General features: G+C 43.3%; 1 protein-coding gene across 1 annotated transcript in view; it reads right to left on the bottom strand.

Moving 5' to 3' along the window:
• Wif1 (WNT inhibitory factor 1) overlaps positions 1-27,260 on the bottom strand; it is a 67,885-nt gene that overhangs the window by 19,218 nt on the left and 21,407 nt on the right. Inside the window, exon 3 of the mRNA XM_050165507.1 lies at positions 7,381-7,489. Within this exon, the coding sequence (XP_050021464.1) occupies positions 7,381-7,489 (109 nt within the window). The remainder of the gene's footprint in view (positions 1-7,380; positions 7,490-27,260) is intronic.

Raw genomic sequence — 27,260 nt, 5'->3', positions numbered from 1 at the left:
CCATCCCAGCATGGAGGAGGCAGGGACAGGGGGATCCCTGAAGCTTATTGGCTGGCTAATTTGATGAATTAGCCTAATATGATGAACTCCAGGGCCGTGAGAGAGCTGTCTCAAATCAGGAGGCTAGTGTTCCTGAGGATAACAGCTGAGATGGTTTTCTGGCCTTCGCACTCACACACATACATGTGCTCTAGCAACCCCTGCCCACAGGGGCATGCATGCACGCATACACATACATGTTTATAAAAAGCATTCAACGTAAGTACTCGGGACTTCAGTTGCTGTGGCATTCTGTCTCAGCAAATACTGACCATTCTCTCTGGCCTGGAGCCATGAAGAAGGTGGTACACCTCCAACATTAACACGTATTTAAAGTCTTCTACACACTGGGTTTCTAAGACATACTGCTGTTCTATGGGTTCCATGCAGAGACAGTGTTCAAAGAGGCCAAGCCCTGACTTGACGGAAACTAGTTATATATTTATGCATATAACTCGGTAGTTTTACCGAACCACTCCACAGTTTGTATTTCCTGTTTTTGTTCTCTTCAAATGCCGGAAGGCAGGCACTTCGTAACTGTTAAAGATCGAGGGATGTCCAGGCACAAAGGCGCCCGTGCGATAAAAGAACAGCCTAGCAGCTTGGAGGTATAAAACAGCGCCACACAATACTGAACGCTACTTGGACGTTAAGAGCAAATGATGGGGGAGTGATTTCTTAATAATAAAGAAACTGCCTCGGCCCTCATAGGACAGAAAATTAGGTAGGCGGAGTAGACAGAAGAGAATTCTGGGAAAAAGAAGCTGAGGGTGAGTCGCCATGATGCTCCCACTCCAGACAGACGCAGGTTAAGATCCTCTCTGGTAAGCCAGCTCATGGGCTACACAGAATATTAGAAATGGGTTAGAACAATATGTAAGAGCTAGCCAATAAGAAACTGGACCTAGCCGGGCCAGGCAGTGTTTGAAAGAATACAGTTTCCGTGTAATTATTTCTGGGTATAAACTAGCCATGCGGGCGGCCGGGTGCCGGGGACGCAGCCCTGCCGCTCCTATTTCAACAGATGGCGCCCAAACGTGATGGGCTAAATCCACTTAAAAACCTGAGAAGGCTTAAAAATAAGGGAGAGAGAGTTTAACACAGATTTTTGCTGTTTTGTTGGTGGCGTGCTGTAGAGAGATTCCTGATTCAGCAACAGCAGCAGAGAAAAAAAGCTGCGTCATTTTAAAGCGCGGCTTCCTGGTGCTGTACTGCCAGCGTGAACTCTGGCTTTAAAGCATTTCAAGGCTTTTATGGGACTGGATGTTTCTGTTCCCACTTGGGATCGGAGGAGATTGCTCTGAGACCTGCCGATGGCTCAGCGTTCCCTGCCTACACCTGGGCAGATGGCGGAATCAGGCTTAGGCAGGCGGAAGAGCATGGCGGATTCCTGCTGCCATACAGAGACGCGTTTTCAGACTGCGCAGTGCTCTGCGTGTCAGATTTGGCTGTAACTTGGATAAAAAGAGTTTCTGTGCTGCACACTCAGTCTCAAAATTAAATTGCTGATTGCGGCTCCAATGTAAACTGCTGTTTGCCTGTAACTGTGCTCAGCTCAAAAGCACCAAATGACTCTGAGGCAGGAGCGGCTGCTCCTTGCTGAACTGTGCTGATCTCAGGCAGGAACTACCGTAATTACCTTAAAACCGTGCAGTTAAGGTTTAGACTGGGCAGGACACAGGCAGTACCGTATTACCTATACATGGTGCAACTTAAGTTTTTAAGAAATGCTTAACATTTTAAGAAATGCTCCTGGATAATAAAAAAAAAATTACAGATTCACAGTAAAACAGATTCAGACACCGTTGGATGAATGTACGTAGGCTTGGGGAAAAAAAGAGAATATAAAGAATAAAGTTAATGTCTTAAAAAGAAAAAGGGTAAAGTCTTTAAAGAGACAGAGTACAGAAGTACAGATAGTTATAGATTAAGAGAAATAAAGAAAAATAAGCCACGTAAAAATGAAAAATTCACAGAGAGTCTGGATTATGTACATTGTGTTTTCTTTAAAATTTTTGACTGTGAAGGAGCTAAGTACAAAGAGACATTTTATTATATGGGCTGCTAAGCTGAACCTGCACATATGTTCTAAAGGTATCTTGACTTCAAAATTTGGATCTAAGGATATGATGCTTTGGAGAGGGTCTTCTTTTGTTTCCACAGAGGATGTGACCCTATGGATTGCATCTATCCCGGTATGGTATGATAGACCACGCCCTCCTGAAAGGTTGCTGTGAACACCCTCAAAAAATTACTTCACTCAACTGCCAACCGAGATGAACCTGACACACAGGTTACACCCTAAATGATCTGATTAACAGTGCCCCCATTCAGCAGGAAGCAGTTTGGAGAGAAAAAACTACGCCCATGTTCCCAAATATTGTTTATAAATGTTCTTTTACATTTAAAGGGGGATATGATATAGATATGAATAATTTGCATTGGTATGGATTTTAAGGTCAATTTTGTTATATGTATATGTATTTTTGAACTTGATTAAGGTATTGTGATTATGTAGTTCACTTAAAATGTAATGTATAATTAGGAAATATAGGTTGTTAATGGATAATCATTGCTAATAGTTAAGCTTGTAGTCATGTTAGTTAGATTTTCTAGATATATAGAGATATATTTCAATTAGATAGGCATTCTTCATATCTTTCAAAGACTGCAGAATATGGCATTTAAAATATTTTAATAACTTAGGACTTTTCATGACAAGGAGACACGTCTGCTCCTGGCAGCACCAGCTACTTCAAGAGGAAGATGGGCATCGAAGAGGATCCTTATGGAGTTGGATAGTCATTTGGGCAAGAAACTGCTCTTGCCTGGACTGTTGCATAAACTGGACACAGAGAACCCTCAGAGAGAGGACTGCTGAACTTGCCTAAAGGTGAGATGGTCTTTCGGGGTTCCTGATTCATGAAAGAGTCTACAAGACATTCTACAGAACACAGCAGAAAGTGACTGAACTGTCTTTAAAATTTCCTGCTTCATGGAAATGTATCTGGATACCATGGGCCTGTAGGCCGAAGATGGATGCCCCAACGGTACAGAGGAACTTTGGGTGACTGTCCAGGCAGCGAGATGTCTCTGTCATTTCTAGAGTTTTCTTATTTCTTGTTTACTTAGATAATATTATATCCTTCTGGAGTCTTTGATGGAGTTGAAGAATAAATAGTTATAGTTTTCCTTAGTTATGATAAGAGATAAAATAGATATAAATATTGTAACTGTAATTCTTACTTGATAACTGTTTTGTTATATGTAATTTTACTATGCTAAAGTTAAAGCCTTTCTTTTTTGTTTAAACGGAAAAAGGGGAAATGATGTGGGAATGATTTCTTACTAATAAAGAAACTGCCTTGGCCCATTTTATTGGATAGAAAATTAGGTAGGCGGAGTATACAGAAGAGAATTCTGGGAGAAAGAAGGTTAGAGGAGGAGTCGCCATGATGCTCCCACTCCAGACAGATGCAGGTTAAGATCCTCTCTGGTAAGCCAGCTCATGGGCTACACAGAATATTAGAAATGGGTTAGAACAATATGTAAGAGCTAGCCAATAAGAAACTGGACCTATCCGGGCCAGGCAGTGTTTGAAAGAATACAGTTTCCGTGTAATTATTTCGGGCATAACCTAGCCATGCGGGCGGCGGGGTGCTGGGGACGCAGCCCCGCCGTCCCTATTTCAACAAGCAAAGACCCAGCAATTGGGTTACTTTTTAATAATTCAAGGTGCCGTCACTCCTCCTACTGTGGTGACTGAGCCTGTGAGGCTAATGAATCACGGCCCCACAGTGATCTGAAACCCCCATAAACTCTTGTACCTGCAGTTTTGCAAACAAACCCTACATCTGCTTCTAAAAGAAAGGAAAAAAAAATTCATGTGCTCACTAAGGTGAAAGGACTTGAGGGGCAAAGCAGAATGTGCGCATACACACATGGGCTACCACTTTGTCTCCAAAGAAAACCTGTGCCTTTTCTTAAAAATCTCACCTTGACCCAAGTGGCATACTCTCTTCCCTCTATATTTAATTATTTTTATGTATGTGCACGTGTGTGTGTGTGCATGTGTTCGTGTGTGTGTGTTTGTGTGTTCATGTGTGTACAGGTAGAGGTCAGGGGTTGATAGCGGATGTCTTCCTCAGTCGCCCTCCCTCATGTGTTTTAAGACAAGGTCTCTCTGTGAACATGGAGCTTGCCAATTGGCTAGACGGGCTGGCCGGCAAACCCCAGGGATCCTGTCCTTCGGGGATGGATGACAGCCGGGCACTGCCAAGCTCAGCTCTGTGCCAGGGGTCTGTGTGGCAAGCACTTTTTCAGGACGGCTACCTCCCAGCTTGTAAGCTGTGCGTTTCTAGATTTCATAGTACTTCAAAGCGACATGGGACGTGAGCATTCCCGGGAGGCATTCTGTCCTCGCATGCGCAATAGGTGGTGTGTCAGGAGCTCTAAAAGTAGAATTTTAGTAAAAACCGTCTTCTAGACGCTAAAAATTGTTGAAGGTAGGAAGATGCGGGAAGTTATAAATTTAATATGTATTGGAAATGGCAGACGTTAGTAATGGAGTCTCAGTGAGGGGGCTCACTTCCTAATCACTCTACAGACCCCACTTAGCTCCTGGAGGGATTCTTATTTGATACTAGACAAGTTTCTTATTACTCCTCTAGGAGAATGAGATTAAAAGTAGGAATCGCTGTGACTTATTTGAAAATGCTAGAAAGCCACAGCCACGGCTGGCACCGTGCATGGAGATGCGAAGGAAGTTGCATGACAGTGACACCTCTGCCCCTAGGAGCTGATGGCTGAGCCCAACCCGGGCTGGCGCAGTCCTTTCACTCTACTGCCCGCCCCCCAAGGTGATCCTAGGGTTCCAGAGGTATGCTGAAGTGCTCACTTGACGGCTTTCTGGAGCAGGGCTTAATTTTGAAACATGAAAGAAATGGGAAAAAAAATTTAAGGAAAAATATGCTTGGCAATATGAATTTTATTCTCACACCAACTAAATAAATGAGTGAATGAATGGTAGCTTGAGAAAAAGCACAGTAAAGGTAAGTCAGCCTACTTTGTATGCCACAAGTTTTGTGAACTAATAAGAACACTACTATCTCAATATAAAAAAATAAGTCGGATGTGCTGATATTTCACAGAGTCTGCTAAATTCCAGGATGGTGTTCTATCTCAGTGGGAAAATTTAAAAATCAGATTAAAGGACAGTGTGAAAAGTCTTTTTTTTTCACTTTTTAAATTGGCAAAGTAGTTAATATAATTAGTAATCGATGCTGATGAGATTACGGTGAGCCAACCACACTCCACACTGGAGCCAGGGTACAAATAGGTACAACTTGTAGGAAAGTACTATTGGCATTTGGGCAGTTCCATAGTATTTTAAAGTTAATATTCATATCATGGTCTTTACCACAAAATATCACTTCTGACAGCCTATTGTAATAAAGAAGTAGGCATCAAGAGTTTAGTATACATATTAATCCAGCAATGACTTTCTACATGCTGGCTGTGTGCTGAGACTTGCATTAGGAGTCATGGTAAATAAGACACGTAGGGCCCCTTCCCTTCTAGCAGTGAGCATCTTTTAGTGTCAAAGGATATCTACCATGGTATGTATAGTGCACGAAGCTCTACAAACATGTCTCGTTCACAAAAACTGAGGGAACAGAGAAATAAATTATGGCATATCCATGTAACAGAATGCTATAAAACTTTTATGTCTTACAAGGGTAAGAAAAACTTTCAGAAAGACCTGTAAATAACAGGTTTGTCACACAGTATCAAATGTAAGAATGTAGATCCTTGACACAAGACTAGAAGGAAATACAGGGGTACTTTCCGTTTCCTACCCACCCAGAAATCCTGGGCTCTGGCCTTGACTCTACTGTGTGTTGGTGCTGGAGAATTGTCTGTATTCTGTCAATCATGTTTTAAATAAACGCTGATTAACCAGGCAGGAAATGTAGGTGGGAAAACCAGACAGGAAGTAGAAATGATGTGATGAGAACAGGAGAATTCTGGGAAGGAGGAAGTTGATTCCCTCCACTCCTGCCCAGACCACCGAAGCAGCAGGATGTGATCTGCCCCACTGAAAAAAAGGTACTGAGCCACATGGCTAACATAGATCAGAAAAATGGGTTAATCAAGATGTGAGAGTTAGCCAGTGAGAGGCTAGATCTAATGGGCCAATCAGCTTATAATTTATGGAGACCTATCTGTGATTTTCTTTGGGGCTAAACAGTTGTGGGGTAAAGGGCGGGACAAAAACCCCAACAACAAGCAGGCCCAGCCCCCGCTCGTGTTACAGTGTGTTACTAGTTTTTTTACTTTGAATGAAGTGGTTAAGATGTTTGTGTGACCCTTCATTTTCTGAAACTTGTAAGATAGAGCTGCAATTCTAGTCTTAGCATGATCAAGTCAGATAAGGCTTGAGTGGCTATCACACACGATGAAAAGCTAGGACCAAATCACATCTATGTTTCTTCAGCCAAGCAGGATGGAGGAAGGTCATTGGTTAAATAAAGAAACTGCCTTGGCCCTGATAGGACAGAAAATTAGGTAGGCGGAGTAAACAGAACAGAATGCTGGGAGGAAGAGGAAGTGAGCTCAGACTCTATAGCTCTTCTCTCTGTGGCAGACATGATTAAGCTCCGACCCAGGATTGATGTAGGCTAGAATCTTCCCAGTAAGCGCACCTTGGGGTGCTACACACATTAATAGAAATGGGTAATCAAGATGTAAGAATTAGCCAGTAAGAAGCTAGAGCTAATGGGCCAGGCAGTGTTTAAATGAGTACAATTTGTGTGTTGTTATTTCGGAGCATAAGCTAGCCAGGCGGCTGGGAGCAGGGCGGCAGGAACGCAGCCCGCAGCTCCCACAATACATGTGGATGTTTGGGTTGATATCACTCCATCCCCTAAAGGCTTTCTGACACCATGCCAACTCTGGGAAACCTTTTCTTGGTTATCATCTGCCCCCAACCACTCTGAATCTTTGACACACTTGTGTGTACTGTGCTAATCCACACTCACTGGCTGAATGCATCCATTAAGCGTGTTTATTTTCTTTTTTCTTTCTTCCTTTATTAAAAAAAATCTAGAATCATTATGAATGAGTCTGGTCAGGGCTATCTTGGGCTTTTAGAAAACTATAAACCCATCATTTCTTTATTCTTATCCTAATTCTTTGCCTGAAAGGACAATGACCAAACTGCCCTCAATTCAACAGCTCTCCTCAGGAAAACATCCCATAATCGCTCAAATTATATACCTTGTATCGCCTCATCTTCATTAAGACTTATGAACAAACTTCTTCAAAGCAAAGGCCACCCACCTGATGCCTTGTGAGGCACTGTTCCCAGCAGAGGGACATTGACAGTTGGGTCTGCCATGATGCCTTTATCCAGGGAGCGAAGAGAGAGGAATTCATAGAAGTATTCTGCCTGCAACAAAAGGCATTGCCAGTCAGCACCAAGGAAACCACAGTGATAGAGAAAAGACTTCTTGACAAACCATCCACGCAATGGGAAAGTGACCATTTTCCCTCTGGGAAGTTGGGAGTCCCCAGCATCTAAAATATCCTTTAGATAATGCACTCTTTCTGATTTATACATATGGAACTGAGCCCTGCTTAGAGAGGAGAGAGTCCCTAAAATGCTCCGAGCATTTATTTAGAGCTTGCTCAAAAGGTCATTTAACTTCTGCAGTATTATTGGTTGCTATCTGCAGAAGGATTTGGAGGGAAAACAGAGGGATATCAAAGCAATTAGTGAATAGCCATTGGAAAACTCATCTCAGCATCGTGGGTCATTATTTCTTAAATAGGAGGGGACTGGTAGAGCTGTGGTAAACAATGATCATTGAATTAGAAGCCTAAGGGCAAAGAAGACTCTTAAAGGCCAAAATTTGAGAATCCTGACGCTTATTTTGAAAGGTTTACATTTAAGGTCTCAGTTTAATAGAGAGAAAAGCCTAAAAACTCAAAACAAAACATCACAATGACAACAAGCTGGAAAACTTTACAATGTAAGCTAAGTCAGTAGTTAAGCAAAAGTCCTGCTACTCAGGTTCCCACCAATACGGAAAATTGAGGGAGAGTCTAAACATGGAGCTTTGGTGCTTAACATTGCTAATGGGAGTGTTTATGGGGACTGGAGAGAGAGTGGGTAAGAGCACTTGCTGCTCTTCCAGGGGACCAGAGTTCAATTCCCAGGACCCATATAGGGTGGCTCACAACCACCTGTTACTCCAGCTCCGGCATCCGATGCCCTTTTCTGGCTTCTGAAGACTCACATGCATGCACACACATGCTTACACACACACACACACACACAAAATCTTCAAAAATGGTTTATGCTAAGAACCATCTGTTCTTGCTTAGGAATAATGGGCAGCTAATAAAGAACACACAAGGTAACACGTGAAGTAGGCAAGCTGAGTGCTCCTGCCATTATCTAAAAACATAGCTAGAGTTCCGGATGCATTAATTATAGAAATAAGTTACAGTACATGCATGTGAACTGACTGGGATTTTTTTTAAATAATGGTATTTACATTCAGCATAATTTTTATTTGATAACATGGAAAACATGAAGAATGCAATAGAAGCCATTTAAACCACTTTCTGCTTTAAATCACCATCAAATACATCTGTCACCGAGGACTTCAAGGAAGGATAAGATGAAATCTCAACTTCCAGGGAGATTCTGTCTACACATACAGTGAGCTAAGAAACACGCCCTGAGTTCATGGAGTCAAAATAGCACCTTCATTAACCAAATCCCCTTTTTTGGCAGTGACTGCAAAGGTTCCAGAAGACCTCGATGTTCCTTTCCTTGGAGAGTGACAGGATTGGGTGAATTCATTTATTAAGTTCATCTGCTAAGGGGAGACAGATGGTCAGTTCATGAGACAAATGCTTGCTCCCCTATGGATGGGCAGGCGGAGATCTAAGGGAAGCCCATGAAAGCAACGCTGTCAGGAAAGGTAATTCAATTTGCAATGGATTCCTTTGAGATAGAGAATGAATAGGATGTCTGTCTCTGCAGGAAAATCAATGGCAAAGACTCCGGTTTGCACAGATCCAGGTGATTCCAATGACTCCTGTCAACTGCACACGCCACCCCCACGCTCTGCTCCGTAGCCTTTATCACTAGAACGTTTTATTTTAAAACACGGTAAAGTGGTACCGTGAAAAGCCTTGGTGCTGAATGCTATCATAATTAGCTATGTTCTGGTTATCAGGACCACCAAGGATAATAAAACACCAAGTAACAATAGCCCAGCAAATCCTGGTGTAATGTCCATCGTGTATCCCACGTCAACAGGAACACTTCACTAACAGGACCCAGATGACAGTAAAGACCTGCGTGGGTACCACGAAACCAAAACTTCAAATCCTACGAAGAAATTACCCTTTGCTGCTTTGTAAGCACATCTTTAAGTTTTATTGCTTTGGAAATTAAAGCTGTTTTCCTAGACACAAACCATTTAAAAGTTCCATTTGTGAATTTTTAAGACCATTCTGTAGAAGAAACTAGAGTTTTCACTTTTCAAATGGTTTTATTGGTGAGAAGAGAGCTGAAGTGTCCAGATTAGGACATCGCTGAACTATAACTGATAATAACTATGATTTTCTTTTTTCTGTGCCTCCACATTTTCAATATGTGTCCTTATTCATTTCATAGTGAAATTTAATTCATTAACTTCAAAAAAGAAACATGGAATACCCACGGTCAGGTCCATGTGGCCAATGGAAGTCACTAAGTCTGGACTTATTGGAGCTCCAGTTTCTTGGATTTTGTCCACAGAAGGCAGTTGTTGGAGCAAACCTTGTCTGTCTGTCCTTCTTACTGAAGATAATAATGGTGCTTAAGTCTCTAAAATATATAATGTCCTTCATGCTTGTTTTTGTTTGTTTATATAAAGTTTTTATTATGTTTGAAATTTGTTTTTATTCAGTGTGTGGTGGCACACAGTACATGTGGAGGTCAGGGGGCAACTTTGGAGAGTTGGTTCCATTCTTCCATCTCATAAGTCCTGGGGATCGAGCTCAGGTTGTCAAGCCTGGCTCCAGGGGCCTTTACCTGTGAGTTCTCTCAGCAGTCCCTATTTATTTTCCATACGTGTGGATTTTTGAAGGAATCTTTCCCACTTACTCCTTCAATTGTCTCTTAAATATTCTAACTTGAAAGCTGCTTATAAATTATCCAGTTTTGTCTAATCTTGACACAAAGAGGTCTACCCTTCGCTAGCATGTAAATAGTATATATGTATGTATGTATATATATATATATATATCCTTCACTTAAGGACTTACGTTTAAAAGTCACAGAATGGTTGATCAAATGAATGTTAGATTTAGATTTATGTCCTATTCTAGCTTCTAGACAGAACTTTCCATTTTTATCTTATTTATAATATAATAAATATTCCTAGACCCCCATCTCTCCATTGGAAAAACTTATTTGGAAGCAAATAAAACCCAAATTCAATGCCAAAAAGAACAGAGAACTAGCTCTAAAGTTTGGGAACAGGTTTCACAAATTACAGATTTATTACTTAGATAAAAGGAATTCAGAGCATGAACTGTAATAGCAAAGTTCTATTGGAAACTGCTATTAGGAAAAAAACGTACATTTCGTTTTATTAAATGACATTAGTGGAAATTCAGGTAGAGGCAAGGAGGGCAGTTATTTGGGAAAAACATGAAAAGAGTGCTTTGTATTCGAACAAAGAATCGGTCTATTCAGGGGAATAATTAGTTCACTTTTAAACTAAGCTGCTGAAAAAAAATTTTTGCTGGACTGCTTTGCCGCATAGTAAATTTGTGTGTGTGTGTGTGTGTGTGTGTGTGTGTGTGTGTGGAGAAATATAAAAGGCACCCAAATATTATCAAGGGAGGGGTGCTGGAAGCCGTTCATCTTGCTTCCAATGGACTTGGCTGAAGTTAGAGTCATTCCTTCCAAAGAGATGAAGACATCATTTACACAGCAAACTGGAGCAACTCAGAAGGCCTTCCGTCTGAGGCTCCTTGGAGAGGAAAAACAGAGAGGAAGAAACACAGACCCACGTTAATATGGGAGGAATCTAGCATTTCTTGTCTACTTTTGAATGTCTGGGCTTGGGATGTATGCTTAATGTAATAAGCATAATAATTCAGAAACCTCTGAGTCGGTCTTTTATAAAAACCATGGTCTCCAAACCTCTCTTGAGTTCTGTCATGACGCTGACCCAAGTGGTCACGGGAGAAAAGTAACACCCTCAAGTATCGTCTTCGTTCCAAAGAAAATCTCAGACTCGTGCAGATACCAAGTACGTCAGGCAGTGGGTGCGAATTTTTAAACAGCCCTTGCTGAGTGTTTCCTACACCCAATCCCTGCTCTCACCGCGCAGTCTGCGATGACGACAGTGTTCAAAAGTTCAGATTAGCAGGGTACTGGGTCTGAGAAGCATAAGATGATATAAAATAGCCCTTGTACTGTATGTGAAGGGCAGGAAGACAGCTACTAAAATAAACAAGAAAGGAAATAGTACAAGGTTAAAAAGCCCAACAAAATGAACAAGCATGCCCAATGCTTAAAATAATCTGCCGCCTGCACGTCTAGACTGAAGGCTGCCAGACCTCACACTCTTCAGAGTTCCTTCAGTTACCTTCAGCCTTCAAACCCTGAACTCACTTAACCTTGGATTGTGTCCCCGCCGAGTCTCCTCCCACTGGCTTACGTCACCGCTGAGTCTCCTCCCACTTCCTGTTTTGCCTGCCTGTCTTTATTGGCTCTTCCCTTCTCTCCTCTGACCCTAGCAAACTGCTAATAAGTGGCCTCCTCTGCGTCCACACTTCAGTGACTTCACCTCTGCTGACCCACAAGGACTTGGGTCTTTCTTCCTTTGCATGTTTTGCACTAATTTTACACCCCCTTTTAGGTGATGCCGATTGTTCTGGTTGAGTGAGTGTCGCCTAAAGACAGCGGCAATGATGACTAACTGACAGAGATGGAGTCTTTAAGTCACCGGGACACACCCTCAAGGAGAACCCTGATCTGCTGCCCCCCTCTTTCTGCTTCCTGGATGGACACACGAACAGTCAACCTCACCTCCTCCTGCCATAGTACGCTGGCCTCTCTACAGGACCCAGCCATGAACTTGGCTCTCCAGAGTATAAGCTAAATAACTTCGTTTTCTTCCTTTAAAGCCACTTGCCTCTGATATTATATGGTAGCTACGTGAATGTCTGATGGCTCAACGTGTACTGCCAACATCCTTCTACCAGAGCACAGAACGTTTCTCCTCCTGCCTCGTATCCATGGTATACTCATGAAGCCGGGTCGTTATCTCCCTGGGCCGATGATTTCTTCAGCCTGTGAAGGGTATCATCCTTTTCCAATAACAAAGACCCCACATTTCGTTTGTTGTCGTTCACTGTCATTGCTTGCTCTCTCTCATCTCTTCATAGCTGGGCATCACAACGTCACCCTCCCTTTCTTGCGCTGTCTCTCATTGTATCCTGTTCTTTCACCCACTCTTCTAAGTCTAACCCAGCCTTTTCTCTCACATATTGGCATCATTACAAAGCCTTGCCTTCCTTTTAAAAACATCTACTCCCGAACAAACCCATCATGTCTTGTTAAAATATCATTTTGCCATATATCAACCCGTCCCTGATGCTTCTTATCTCCAGGATAAGGTCTTTAGCCTTGCCAGTATCTCCACAGTCTCGGTCAAACTTCCTTCATGTCTTATGTTTCAGTGGGTGTCATCTTCTGGAGTTCACCTGGCCTCCTGTGATACCACAGTCACGTTCCAGTGCCTTCACCTAGCCTGACTGCTCTGGCCTTCTACCAGCATGCTCCTTAATACAAATACCATTATGAAATCTTATTCAGCTGCTCACAAATACAGATCATTTTCTCAGCTAGAGACAGTTGATGCTAGAGACAGAACCTCACTTTACTCATCCTAAGTAGGCTAAGTGTCTAGCCCACGGCAGTTGTGGATTCCTTATAGAAAAGAACGGGACATGGATACATTTTTCTTTAATAGATCGTTGAAGACTCATGCACTCAGTTCTTGAAATATATTTGATGAATGAATGAATGAGAAGGCTCTAGAAGCACAAACCCACTTCATTCCAGGGCACGTTGTGCTGGGATTAGAAGCCGCCTGTTGTTTCAACAACCACTGATTTAGCAGTCAAAGAACTTTCCTGATGCTGCAGCATGGTCATTCTCTGCTCTTCACATAGAAAAGACAGAATCATTTCTTAAGGGCAAACAAACATTGACATTTGATATCCAGCTACTCTGTGTGAGTTTGTAATTGTTTTGTGCTTATTCTGGAACAAACCCTTGGCCATGAGACTCCCAGAAAGAATATAAATGGATGCTATAAGCAGGGTCTGGTGTTGAAAAATAGCTGTCCCCATACTCTTCCAGTTCACATTCCCACTTAGATCTCCAGCCTCTTTGCTTTCTGTACTTCCAATGTATAACTGTAGTCATGCTGGGAATTGGGGGATATCAACAATGCCCCCTCCTAGGCCTTCTTTTGCAACTGGCTTTCAGAAGTATGTGTGTGTGTGTGTGTGTGTGTGTGTGTGTGAAATCAAAACAAGAAGAAGCACCTTTCCAAGTAGAATAGTTGCTTAATTAGTTCACTAAGTACTTAATTGGTATTGAAAGGAATGCTGCTTAGGGAGAGGGCACCAGGCCACCAAGTCTTTCTGTTCTAATAATCATTTTTATGCACACCAAACCAGTGGGCTGGATGCGGGGAGTGAAATTATTGGAATATAACGGTGACATTAAAGCTTAAAGTTCAAGTAAACACATCTGGGACCATGCGAGTTTTGTAAACTAAAATTGGCAAGAGATCACACAGTTTGGCTTCACATAAATCTGAAATTTCTAAGACATTTTCCATCTTTCCTCCTAGCACTTGGAATCACCACTGCCTCTGCAAACCAGAACCAGACCTGGCTATCCGACAAACTGTTGGCTAGCCGCTTCTCTTTCAAACATCCTCGACATGGGGAGCAAGAGAGCGCTGCGCTGATCTTCTGTAGTAAGTGACCCCAAAGTTAAGGTGTCTGTTTCTGAAGGGAAAGGCAACAGGGGAGTAGGGAAAAAGACAAAAGGCATTGGGAGGTAGAAAAGGCTTTGCCCAGTCTGTCTTAAGGTCAAACAAAAAGAAGGAATAACTAAAACGTAGTTGTTAAGCCGGGCGGTGGTGGCACAGGTCTTTAATCCCAGAGACAGAGGCAGGTGGATCTCTGTGAGTTTGAGGCCAGCCTGGTCTACAAGAGCTAGTTCCAGGACAGGCTCCAAAGCTACAGAGAAACCCTGTCTTGAAAACAAAAACCAAACCAAACAAACAAACAAAACCCCATAGCTGTTATACTCCTGTCTGTAGGACTGGAGGCCTAGCTCGTGGGTAGGATGCTTGCCTCACTTGGGTAGGGTCTGGCTCCAGAACTCCAGTAACAGCAGATGCATCCGGGTTCCACACATGGCCTTCAGCAGACTGCCCGTGTTTCCCGTGGAAAAAACAAGCCAGGCAGCCTTGGACTTCTGAGCGCGTATGTTTCTCTTTTTCCTTCAAACTTCAGCTGCTTGTTACTCAGTCCTCAAAGTACGCCAGACCCAGTGTAAGGAACCTCAAAGTCAGGGTAAGCAATAAGCTATCTACAGACAAGACTTTGGAAGAGGGCGCCAGGCCACCAAGTTCTTCTGTCCTGATAACCATTTTTATGCACACCAAACCAGTGGGCTGGATGCAGGGAGTGAATTATTGGAATATAATGGTGACATTAAAGTTTAAAGTTCAAGTAGACGGCACTGGGTAAATAAATAATTGGAAGATAAGGGACCTAGGAAAGAGAATTAGAAGTACGTGTGGTCTCCTCAACCCTGCGGAGACTAGGAGAGTGTGAACCAGAAGTGCAGCGATTTCCAACAAATGCTGGAGGCTAAGGAAGCAGCATTAGCAGGCCAGCGTTTAAGGAAGAGAAAAGCAACCCCTACCGAGTTTGTCTTCTCATTTAAGGACATATTTGACAATTACTTTTCTTAATGCTTCAGAAGTAACCAGCGAGTATTCGTGCGCTTTGAGGCAGGAAAAAATGCTAATAGAAATTTCTTTAATCATTACTGAGAACAAAAATTTGCCCTTACCTCTCCTGAGGTATACGTGTCTGTATTTCACACATGTCCCAGGGCCCACCCATCACATCCCACTCTTTAGGGCAGGCTAAGTGTGAAATGAGCATGGGCACTGGAGGACAGGTGTAAACAGCCCCCGAAAAGGCAGAATGGGTGTTGCACTTTTTCTTGTTTCTGTATGATACATACGTATCTCTGTAGGCGTGTGTCTACTTCATTCTAGTGCTGAAAAAGGTTTGAATCTTTTACCAGACTTAGAAACATCAGGAAATATGCTCAGGGATATGACTTTCACAATATTTTGAACGAGGTCGTGTTTTCCTTAGTTTAAGGTCTAGGTAGTTTTCAAAAATCCTTTAATATATTTTTATTGAATCCACATGGACAGTATTAACTTGCTTTTTTCATTAAAAAAAAAGTCAAAAATGACTTTTTTTTCTTCTTTAGCTTTGGCTAATATTTTTCAAAGTACTTTGGAGAAAGTTATGGGATCTGTCTGAATTGAAATTTCATGGATCAAAATGTCATCTACAAGATGTGCTTCAACGATTAGCTTGTCCTGTCCCTAAAAGTCAGACAGGAAGAGGAAAATGTCTGTGACCTCATGGCTACGAAATCCGGAGGGCTACTCTTACTAGCAGGTTAAAGACTGCTCGTTTATTCTACACATTTCATTTTACACTTTAGAGAGAGAAATGCAGTTTTGGAAACATTTTAAAGCCATCTCTTTATCTTGTATGAGCAAGTGTGGGGGCATGCATGTGCCATGTATGTATGTATGTATGTATGTATGTATGTATGTGCTGTGGGGGCATGTGTGTGCTATGTATGCATGTGTGGGAGCATGCATGTGCTATGTGTGCATTGTGGGGCACGCATGTGCCATGTGTGTATGTGGAGGTCAGAGGTCAACCTGTAAGAGTTATTTCGATGCTTCCACTATGTGAGTCCCAGAAGCTCAACTCAGGTTGTCAGCCTTGGAGGCAAGCACCTTTACCAATTGAGTTACCTCAAATCACCCTAAATTCCCCCCTCCATCACCATTGTACTCTAGTAAGTTCTTCTACCCGTGATATATATATATATATATATATATATTATCACTCATCATGTTTCTGAAAAAAAGAAATGATGTAGCATCAAAGCAATTTCCTGAGTAACGCTAATGATGAAAATCCACAAATCTGAGGTCCAGTTGGGTTTCTGTGGCTAACTCTGATTGTCCCCCAAGATCCCTCAGATTCTCTGAGATCCAGCTAGATCTTTGTGGTCAAGTCTTGTTGTCTCTCAGGATCCCTGTGTAATTCTTTTCAATAGCTCTGGTCTCTCCCTTCTCCTATACAAGTCCCCTGCTCTTTTCTTCTCTCAACTCAAATCTGTACCCTAGTCATGAAGACAGTGACTACCCAAAATGGATTCTCTGAGCTTCCCCCATCTACCTGCAAACAAGTCCCCTTTCCACAGCCCCTGAGCCTGGCCCCCATCAACTCTGTCTTCTCTCCTCATGCATACAAATGTGGTGAAAAGGTTAAAATGCAGATTCTGCTTCTCATTCCATTGCTTCCAGAAGAATCCGAAGCCATGGCCTCCATGCTGTTGCTCATTAGGTTTCCCACTTACTATGGAGACCTGCGGTCTGTGAAGTCCGGCGAACACGTTTTCATTTTTGTCTCTATTTCCTCTGAAAGTTGTTTGTTCAACAACTAACCTTTCTTCCTCGACTTTACAAACAGTGGCCATCTTTTCGTTTCTTCTCTTCGGTTTCCAGCTACTTTAATGTGATTTTCCTCTTTGAAATAGGAGTCCTTCATGGGGTCCATGCATCCTTAGAATCTATAGATTTGTGTCCATAGGTAAATGAATACTTTTCTCAGAGGAATGAACCCTAGATATTTTTTTGTATTCTCAAAGGACTATACAACTTAAGATAAAACTTAAGTACTACTATCTTATTTACGTTTTGCTCCTGTGGAGTTTAAAGTTATTCTCTCACATAATAATTCTTAAAGATCTATGACCATGATAAAAAGCCTCAGAATGTTCATGGCGATCTGAGGTGTGCACTTTGATTTATCTGTGGGGTTAGTAAAGGTTTGCCCTGAGGAAAGACTGCAGAACTGGAATCTGCTCCATGAGTGGAGGTTAGAAGGGGAGAGACAGCTGCTTCAGCAGAGGGAGGAGCTGACGGGGTATCAGCAAACCTGAAGAATCTGAGGAAAGATTCCCTTCATAAAGAGGCTGCGAGGATCAAAACAGAGGATGCATGTAGAATACTAGCGAAGGTTGGCACGTAGCAAGCATCCGACAAACTCTGCTCAGTATTGACAAGGCCAAGTGCTTCATTGCTGGGGTGGGACAGCGCAGGTTCCTGTAAGATGGGGTGGGGCAGCACAGGTTCCCCGAAGATGGGGTGGGACCACGGGACAGCGCAGGTTCCCGGAAGATGGAAGCGCTGCTCCAGGGAGAAGGGTAGCCCGGGATCCTGGGTACCAGGGCTAGAGGTTATGGGATCAAGGGTGCCCTCTAAAGCCCTGAGTGATATCACCCTAGTGCTAGGGGTACAAGCAGCAGGATTCAGAAACAGACAGAGACTTGAAAATAACCCCCAACAATCTTCTTATCTGGGTCTCAAAAATCTGTACTGTACAGTTTGAGCTAGCATATGCAAGCAAAAGTAGGATTTTTTTTAGCTTTAAAATAAGTTAGCTAACACTATCAAACTATTAATTTACAGAAAATTTAGAAGATAGATAAGCAAGTTGAACCATACCACAGAGATACAATTAGACTACAGGAAGTAGACATCTACCTACAAACTTTTTAGGGACAGCCTAATTTCTTTAGAAGAATGAAAAATTTGAAGTAATTTTTTAAGGTCAAAGACGGAGGGGGAAACAATATCTCAAAAGAGACCAAAAAATGTGGACCAAAAGGCCAGAAAATGTGGACCTGATATGACATTTGTAAGATATAACAGGAAATTAAAATACTAGGGGCTGGAGAGATGGCTCAGAGGTTAAGAACACTGGCTGCTCTTCCAGGGGTCCTGAGTTCAATTCCCAGCAAACATATGGTGGCTCACAACCATCTGTAATGAGATCTAGTGCCCTCTTCTGGCCTGCAAGTATACATGCAAGCAGAACACTGTATATGTAATAAATAAAGATTTATTTAAAAAAAAGAAAAGAAATTAAAATACTAGCTATGTGTTTCATCATATTAAGGGATATTTTTAAACTCTAATATTCTAGAGCTATGCATACACTGAAATATTAGGGATGAAATGATACTGCTATGTGAGACTGCTTTAAAATGCTAAGTATAGATGAAACAAGACTGGCCATGAGTGAGAAATAATTCATTTATTCACAGTATATTAATAATCGTATGTTTGGAAAGCTCTCTTATGGGCGTCTTTGAGTTAAATTAATACTCTTCAATCCAGAGAACAACACATCACAAATAATCTCTATTAGCTTATTTATTCAGCTTTGCCTGCTCTTATTTACCTAATTGTATTAATAGAAACTTTTCAAATCCCAAAGTCAGCAATGAAGAGTATGTTTAAAAAGCAAAAAGTAGCCAAGTGTGATAAGACACCTGTGGTGGTTTGGGTGTGATTGTCCCCATCATCTCACAGGGAGCAGCACTGTTAGGAGGTGTGGCTTTGTTGGAGTGGGTGTGGCCTTGTTGGAGGAAGTGTGTCACTGTGGGGGTGGACCTTGAAGTTTCCTATGCTCGGGATACTGCCCAATGTCTCAGTTGACTTCCTGTTGCCTGCAAGATGTAGACCCTCCGCTCCAGCACCACCTCTGCCTGCATGCTGCCATGCTTCCTGCCATAATGATAATGAATTGAATCTCTGAGACTGGAAATGAGCCACCTCAATTAAATGTTTTCTTTATAGCAGTTGCCATGGTTACGGTGCCTCATCACAATAAAAAAAAAACCCTAACTAAGACACACACCTATAATCCCAGCTACTTGGGAGGCTGAAGCAGGAGGATTACAAATTTGAGATCAGTTTGGGCAACTTAGCAACACTCTGTTCCCTAAGTGAAAAATAGAGAGATGCTTAATGATGCCATGCTTCCCAGAAGAGGGGAGGCTGTTGGCTCTCATGCAGAACTAAAATTTGAGAGGATTGAGTTGGCTATGAGCGTTGCCAACAGAGGCCAGCATGGCATCAGGCAAGAGAAGGGCTGTAGAAGAAGGATCAGCCCTTCATTCTGGGAAATTCTGACTGCTTCTTACCTGGACTTAAGGAAGTGAGAGTCTGTTCTCTTAAAAATACATTGTCACACCGGGCGGTGGTGGCGCACGCCTTTAATCCCAGCACTCGGGAGGCAGAGGCAGGCGGATCTTTGTGAGTTTGAGGCCAGCCTGGTCTACAAAGTGAGTTTCAGGACAGGCTCCAAAGACAGAAACCCTGTCTCTGTTAATTAAAAAAAAATTAAAAAAATATATTAGCACTTCATCCTGTACAGACAATTTCCAATATTTCTATGTGAACAGAAAGAAATCACATATAGATAAAATATTGTTGTAGTTAAATCATGCCATGTTTAGATTCCCCAAAATCTGTTTCTCACAGACTTTATCTTCCACTTTAGACATCAGTTTTGGCCAACTGCTCTGAACAGGCAGAGGATGCTCTTTAGAGACGGTGGGGCGTGAAACACTGCCGGTATGGCGGCAGCTTACCGGAAACTGAGTCAAAGGGCAGAACAAGTGTGTGTCTGGGGAAAGGCGCCTCACAGAGAGTTAAACCTGGGTATCTGGGGTGGGAACACGTCTCCTGACATGTTCAGGGAACAGCCCGGAGGCTCCGTGGACTGAACGGGTGCCCTGGTTAGCAGCACCCAATAGAGGAAGCAGTGTCTCAACACAGGCAAAGCAGTCAACACTCTCAGTGGAGCAATCGGAAAGCAGCCATGATTCCAAACGTCTTTCCGGCTAGAGGGCAGACACCCAGTAGCCACAAACACCCTGCCCCTGCCCTCCTGACTGTTTTCTGTACCACTACTTAGTCCTCCAGCTGTGTGGAAGCAGAAGCAGCCTAGTGAGATTCACAAACCATATTGCCCAGAGTCCACCTGTCATGGTCCAGGCCAGGAAGAAATATTAACTTTGAATGAAGACTTGAACAGTTGTTAGGCCAAAATAATCAGAACATTTCACCACCTGAGGCTGATGAACAAAATCTCAGGATGGGCCCAAGGATCCACCCCAACCCCCAGGGAGGAAGCAGCCTGCACTGGAGGCTTCCAGGCCAACTGGGAAGGAGTTGCGAGGTTGCCAGTGTGAACACACACCAGGGCATTTTGCTTATTTGGTATCATGGTTTTAAGCCCACTTCAATCTTTATTTGAGGATGATAAGAGTCGAGGAGATGGCAGAGTTTCCATTCATGTTGTCAGCCAATCCCGCAGTCTTCCTGTGCGTTCAATTAAAGCATGCCAGGACGCTGGGATAGAGGACAGCCTTCCTTGTGCTCTGACTCGTTACATGAATTACACAGTCAGTCTCTCGTTTCCAAGAGCTGAACAGCTCTGTAAATTCCTCCATACTTGCCATTCCTTCCCCTGGCTGTGGCCCTAATTAATCTTCACTACTGTACGGGTCTGGGCGAGCAGGGAATGACGGTGCTTGACAGTCCCCCATAGTTCTGAGTCAAATGTGGGCAGACACCCCGCTTAGTCAGGCTGATTTATTTAAAAAAAAAATAGGACGCATTAAAATGGAATCAACTGTCATCTTCTAGTGACGACTGTTGATCTGATGTGATGTGGGAGAGTCTGCGTGCACCGAGAGGTTGAACTGGCTCCCGAACGGGTGAATGTCGTTAACTCATACAGACTGATTCTGGCCTCCGCTCAAACTTCTGAGCCTTTGTTCTCGAGGCTCAGAGGATGGCTTTGAAGTTCTAACACACCATTACCAAAGAATAACCTTTTGATTATGATCTCATGAAAGTATAATCCATAACTTACATAAGTTAAAACCATGGCAAACAGTGACGGCCCTGTAATTGGACCTTTATGAGTTCCATATGTTACAACTGCTCCGTTAGCTTGCAGTCCTGCGTGGGAGACATAGCTCCTCCCTGAATACAGCTGCTGAACTTTTATAAAAGGCAATGAAACTTTTCACAGCTACTACCAGTCCTCTTTAGACCCCTAGTTTGGGTGTGCGGCCTTAAAGGGCCAGCTTCTTGGAAAGCCTAGGAGGACAGCTATTTTCTCTCCTCATCAGTGGATGCTCGCTTGTATAAAAGGACTTAAGCAAAGCCACTGACTTTCTCATTAGTTGCATGTCCTGTGTGCTTTCAAAACCATTACACTGGGAAATAAAAAGACTGCGCAGAAAATAATTGTTAGAAATAATAAGAGCAAAGATGTGCTCTTATGTAAATTCTGCAAGAATTTGGACCTGACTAGGAACCTCTTAAGTAGTGATTTCAGGTTTTTTTTTCTCTCTCTCCTTCTGCCTTTCTCTCTCTCCCTCTCCATCTCTCTCATTAAAATAAATTACCCGTATTAGTGACTCAGAAATGGGTATGTTGGGCATAGCTTAGCTGCCTCCATTTAGGGAGGAAGGGCGGTCAGAAAGAAAGGATGTAGGTGGACAAGTGGCAAGCAGGCCCTCACTAGTGTGAAAACAAAACCAATGGTTCTGATGGGCAGGAACAAAAAGTCTGAGTTACAGGAACAACTAATGACAGAATAAATGATATCTAAGGAAAAGTTAGTCTCCTAGTTTGCATTAAATCCCAGAACTTTAAAAAGACACAAGAATAAAAAGCCAATAGCAATCAATAATAAATGGGCCAAGCAAAGGCGTTTCCTCTGCATTGGTCTCCTGCCCTGACAGCAGCTGTGACCGCTGTCCTCCCACCTGCAACGCCACCTGGGTGAGGTTCGGTACCGCTAATCATGGATTTCTCTTTTTCTTTTGGAACACACTTAACAGTTGCAAAGGCCAATTTTGAGTAGCAGCTCACACAGGTCTGGATCCCTGAATTCAAATCAGCATTGTTAGCAGAGCACTGGGGCTCTCTTCTGCTCCACAGAACCTCTCCGCTGGAAAACATCTTCATAGCTTTCAAATTAAAATCGAGGCCATTGACTTCCAATGCCCTCCTTGCCTCTGCAGTGGAAATCTGACCTTTGGCTCCCCTCCTTCCCTGGGAGCATCATTCCTAAGGGCAGGTGCAGGAGGCATCACCACTCCCAGGGTCCCCCTTACTTCACAGAGCCGAGTCTTGCGCGGTACCGTGATCAGAGAAGATGAGCGGTTCCAAAGGGGCCAGGGCTTGGGCCCTTCACTGTTTTCAATTTGGCCGCTTTAAAGAAAAACCCAGTGAGCTTATTAGGCTCCCCAGGTGTGACAGAAGATGACAGACCGTGTGAGAAGAAAGGGGGTAGATGAATAGGAGAACCGATACACACAAGTCAGGGAGGCTGGTGTGACCAGAGTCGCAATCTGATGGATGTAGGAAAACTAAAAAGCTGCAAATGCAACCTCTTTTGTTCATTATTTTATTCATTTTTTAAAAGACGATGAGAAATTTACACTGGTCAGCTTCAGTATTGTTTTCATGTTTTTTTTTTTTTTAATCTAGAAGAACAACCTAGACATTAAAAAAAAAGTCAGAGGAAGTAGAAAGTACCAGACCAAATTCCAAATTGATCTTTCCTCAAAATCAGGGTCAAGGAACAGTAGAAAGAACTGATCTTGTTTCAGAATTCAGTCCGAATTCCTTCCCAGGTGGCATGCTCACTGACAAACAATCCAGCCTTTCCCATCCTGACGGATGGCTCAATCAGCCCTGAAGTACAGAACTATGTTTAAAAGGTGTACATACTGGATAGTGATTGCTTTAGTCCTGGAAATGGACTTAAGGTTTTTGTTGTTTGTTTTTAATGGCACAAATAGAAAGACATCCAAAAGCCCATGGCTTTCCTTAAATTTAGGAATAGGCTTAAACACTCAAGAGAGATCAACTTCCAATTGTCCTTCACCAGTTAAAATATGACATCATTAAAATTGGTAAGAAATAACATAGGTCAACTATGCTTTCTTAATTAGAAGAACAGGGGAAGAGAAAGGAAGGGTTGTGTTTAAATCTAAACTAAGAGGCTTTTGAGAGAGAGACTCATCTCCAAGAGCTCCCAAGGTCCCAATGAGGAGCAGAAGAAGGGAGAACATGAGCACGGAAGTCAGGACCGGGAGGGGTGCGTCCACCCACTGAGACGGTGGGGCTGATCTAATGGGAGCTCACCAAGGCCAGCTGGACTGGGACTGATGGAGCATGTGATCAAACCGGACTCTCTGAACATGGCAGACAATGAGGGCTGAATGAGAAGCCAAGGTCAATGGCAGTGAGTTTTGATCCTACTGCATGTACTGGCTTTGGGGGAGCCTAGTCTGTTTGGATGCTCACCTTCCTAGACCTGGATGGAGGGGGGAGGACCTTGGACTTCCCACAGGGCAGGGAACACTGACTGCTCTATGGACTAGAGAGAGAGGGAGGGGGAGGGGGAGGGGGAGGGGAAGAGGGAGGAAAATAGGAGGAGGTAGAAATTTTTAATAATAATTATATATATACATTTAAAAGAACCAAAGTCCTGATAAGAATTCAAAGAAAAGCAGCAGAATAGAAGGGTTAATAAATGTGTTGACATTACGACTTCCTTCCTCCACAGGTCGATCTAGGAACATGGGCTTTGAGAAACATGTTCCCACCAGGTCAGGACAACTTTCCAGAATCATTAAAAGCAATGCTGTGTTTCAAGATATGTGTTTGGTTAAAAGCATCACCTCAGTCCCTAACATCCTAATCCAAAAATGTCTGGAATGTTTAGTTGGGGGGCTTCACCCCAGACCCCTGGCATCCATTTTAAAATGTTGGGCTGAAAACTCCATTCCAAGCCCCTTCCCCTGGGAGTGGTCACAATACAGACACCACCTCCAAGAAAGCCCTCCAAATGGTGACCCCTCCCCAGGGAGGGTCAAGGCCACTTCCACGGGCTATTTAAACTGCCCCCCCAGAGAATGAACACGTGGTGTCCTGGTTTTCCCTGGTCTCTCTGGTCTCCCCCCTCCTGCACTGTGTTTTCCCAGCGGCCACCTGGCAGCCCTGGCATTCATTAAACCTGGGCCTTTTCTAATTGGGTCTGATTTGATCTAATTTGGATTATTGCATTAGGCAGAGAGGTTTGTGGGTCAAAAAATACTTAACAATATGTATTATCTATCACACAATCTTATTTTTAAAAAGCTGTAGTTCCTTTTTTGACGAGGCTGCATTTGTGTCTTGGGGGATCTCAGATAGTCTTATAGCCAAGACTTTCTTGACAGTCTCCCTGTAAAGTAAGATGGCAGATCGTGACACTGCAGAGCTGGAAAGATTCGGGGAGGGCACGCAGGGATGGATGCCAAACTCCGGATCCACAGCCTCCCCAACACCGCTCTCACGAACCACCTCCCCTTCCACGCACCTTTGTTGGCTACCTGTGTTGGACTGAATAGCATAAAACAGGTCAGTGGGTATCTTCATTCTACATACCGAGAAACCGCAAGGACATTTCTCATTCCGCAGTTCATGGGACTGCTGAACTGGGATGCAAGGATATCACACTTCCTCGCAGACTAGAGTTTAAGATTGAAACAGAGTGGAGAGCTTGGCTCTGGCTGTCAGAAAACACGCTCTTTCGCCAGATGCATTGCTGGCTGTCTCTGCTACTCCCAGAAGTCTGTCATCGTGTCTGATGTTTGGTTTTCTCCTCTGAGAAGTGGGGTGCTTGAACTTATCCCGAAGGTTCCTTATCTTCTGGAAATGTATAAGTGCTTGGCAGTTCCACCTGAAGAGTCCTGAGCTTTGCAGATATAGTTCCTCTTGAATACGCATCTATGCAGATAACTGATAAGCTCACAGTTCTTGATGCTCAGCACAGTAGCTCTGTTCTAGTATGATCTAATGAGAAGTCGTGGAAACAAATGCGAAGCTGGAAATCTAGTGTGTGCACACACCCGTGGAGACTCTGGGCCTCTATCAATTCCTCATGCAGAAGCGTAGGTGTATTTTGGTAGCCCATTGATGAGACAACTTAGAATAAACCACGGACTATCTGAGAATGGGTTCTCTTTGTCACGACTGCCCTTCTGCTGGCCATGTGTGTCTACACTGTGAGCTGTGCTCACAGCCGCCGCAGGACATGCCTCTCTTTGAAGAGACAGCGGAAGGAGGATTCGCTGCTCAGAGGCCAGGGGCGGATAAACAATCTTTTGTGTCTCCCTACCAGACATTCTTCCGATTCCTGATTCTACTCCTCAGAGAGTAAACTTAGTGGAAGTGAAGTCTCAAAGCTGCCGCTGGTTCCACTGCCGTAGGGGCGCTCTCCAGAGGCTCTCCCAGGTCTGCGCTTGCCTCCGCTTAGACAGCTCGGGAGACTCTAACTGGCAGATTGGTCTTTTCTTTGGGGGACCGAGCAATGAAGAGTGGCTGAAGAGTGAGCACAGGGCCTGACTAGTTACACACAGTGCATCTGTACACACACCCCCTAGCCTGTCTTTCCTTTTACACTACTCCTAGATCTGTTTTTTTTTATGAACTTTTTTTGGATTAGTGTACAAAATAGTAGATTTCATGATGATATTGCATATGTACGTATCATTGTACTTTTCCTATTTTCATCTCCATCATCTTCCATTGTCCTCCGTCCCCCAGACGCCAGTCTCCTTTCCCCACTCCAGTGAGAGAAAACATGTGGTATTTGTCTTTCTTTCTATTTTCCCACTTTCGCTCTTACTCCTTCCCTTCTCACCTGTATGTGAGTGTGTATGTACGTGTGTGATTGAAGTGTGTATGTGTGTGAGAGTGTGTATGTACTGTGTGAGTGTGTATGTATGTGTGTGAGTGTGTGTGTATGTGTGTGAGAGTGTATGTATGTGTGTGTAAGCGTGTGTACATACCTGTGTGAGTGTGTATGTATTGTGTGAGTGTGTACATACGTGTGTGAGTGTGTATGTATGTGTGTGAGTGTGTATGTGTGTGTGGGTGTGTGTACATATGTGTGTGCGTGTGTATGTATGTGTGTGAGTGTGTGTACATACGTGTGTGCATGTGTATGTATGTGTGTGTGTATGTATGTGTGTGTATGAGTGTGTGTGTGTGCGCGCATGTGTGTACATAGTTCTCTCATATTGATACAATATGCTTGGTAGTAAAGTTTGGCAAACTCATTGTACAAACTGGTCCTGAACTTGTGGCAATCCCCTGCCACTCCCTCTAGAGAATGGAAAATTACAGGGGTGAGCTACACCTGGCCCATTCTCTCTCTTTTAAAAGGTTGCTGTTTCAGTCATTGATGATCATGGCTCTGAACACTGAAGATTCAAACATGACACCAGCCCTGCTACTGCCTGGGAGCTCTGTGGACAGCAGCGGTTCTCAGCCTGCCGACCGCTGCGACCCTTTAGTACAGTTTTTCATGTTGTGCTGACTCCAAACATAACATTGTTTTTATGGTTCTTCACAACTGTAATTTTTCTACTCTTATGAATTGTAATGAAAGTATCTGACATGCAGGGTATCCAACATACGAACCCGGCGGAAGAGTCCTTCGACTCTTACACAGCCTTGTAAAACAGGAGGGAAGTGCCTACCACACACTGATCACGACTGCCCCTACAGCGTGAAAATCCGACTGAACTAAGTTTGCCATATTGGAGCAGAAACACGGCCTGCGTCAACGACCACCTGAACCAATTGGAAAGCGGCTTGTGTAGGATTCTTTAAAGGGCATAAAAGAATACAAAAAGACCATTTCTTCCACTCTTCTGCTGCAAGTCTAGGGAGCAGCCCTTATAAGCCCAGCGTTAACGCGTGTGCCAAAAGCCCGTGTGTGGATCTGGAGGTTTTGACTCAGAAATTCCAGTTCTAGAATTTTGTCCTAAGGAAGTAATCCCAATACAGAAAAAGGTTTCTGCACCATGCCGCTCTTCATGGTGTTATTTGTGATAGTGAAATGCTACACACATAGACAGGAGA

The sequence above is a fragment of the Alexandromys fortis genome, unplaced genomic scaffold (assembly GCF_014885135.2).
Source record: "Alexandromys fortis isolate MF-2015 unplaced genomic scaffold, M_Fortis_MF-2015_v1.1 scaffold_154, whole genome shotgun sequence".
Lineage (NCBI taxonomy): Eukaryota > Metazoa > Chordata > Mammalia > Rodentia > Cricetidae > Alexandromys > Alexandromys fortis.
This window is presented reverse-complemented; position numbering and strand designations above follow the sequence as displayed.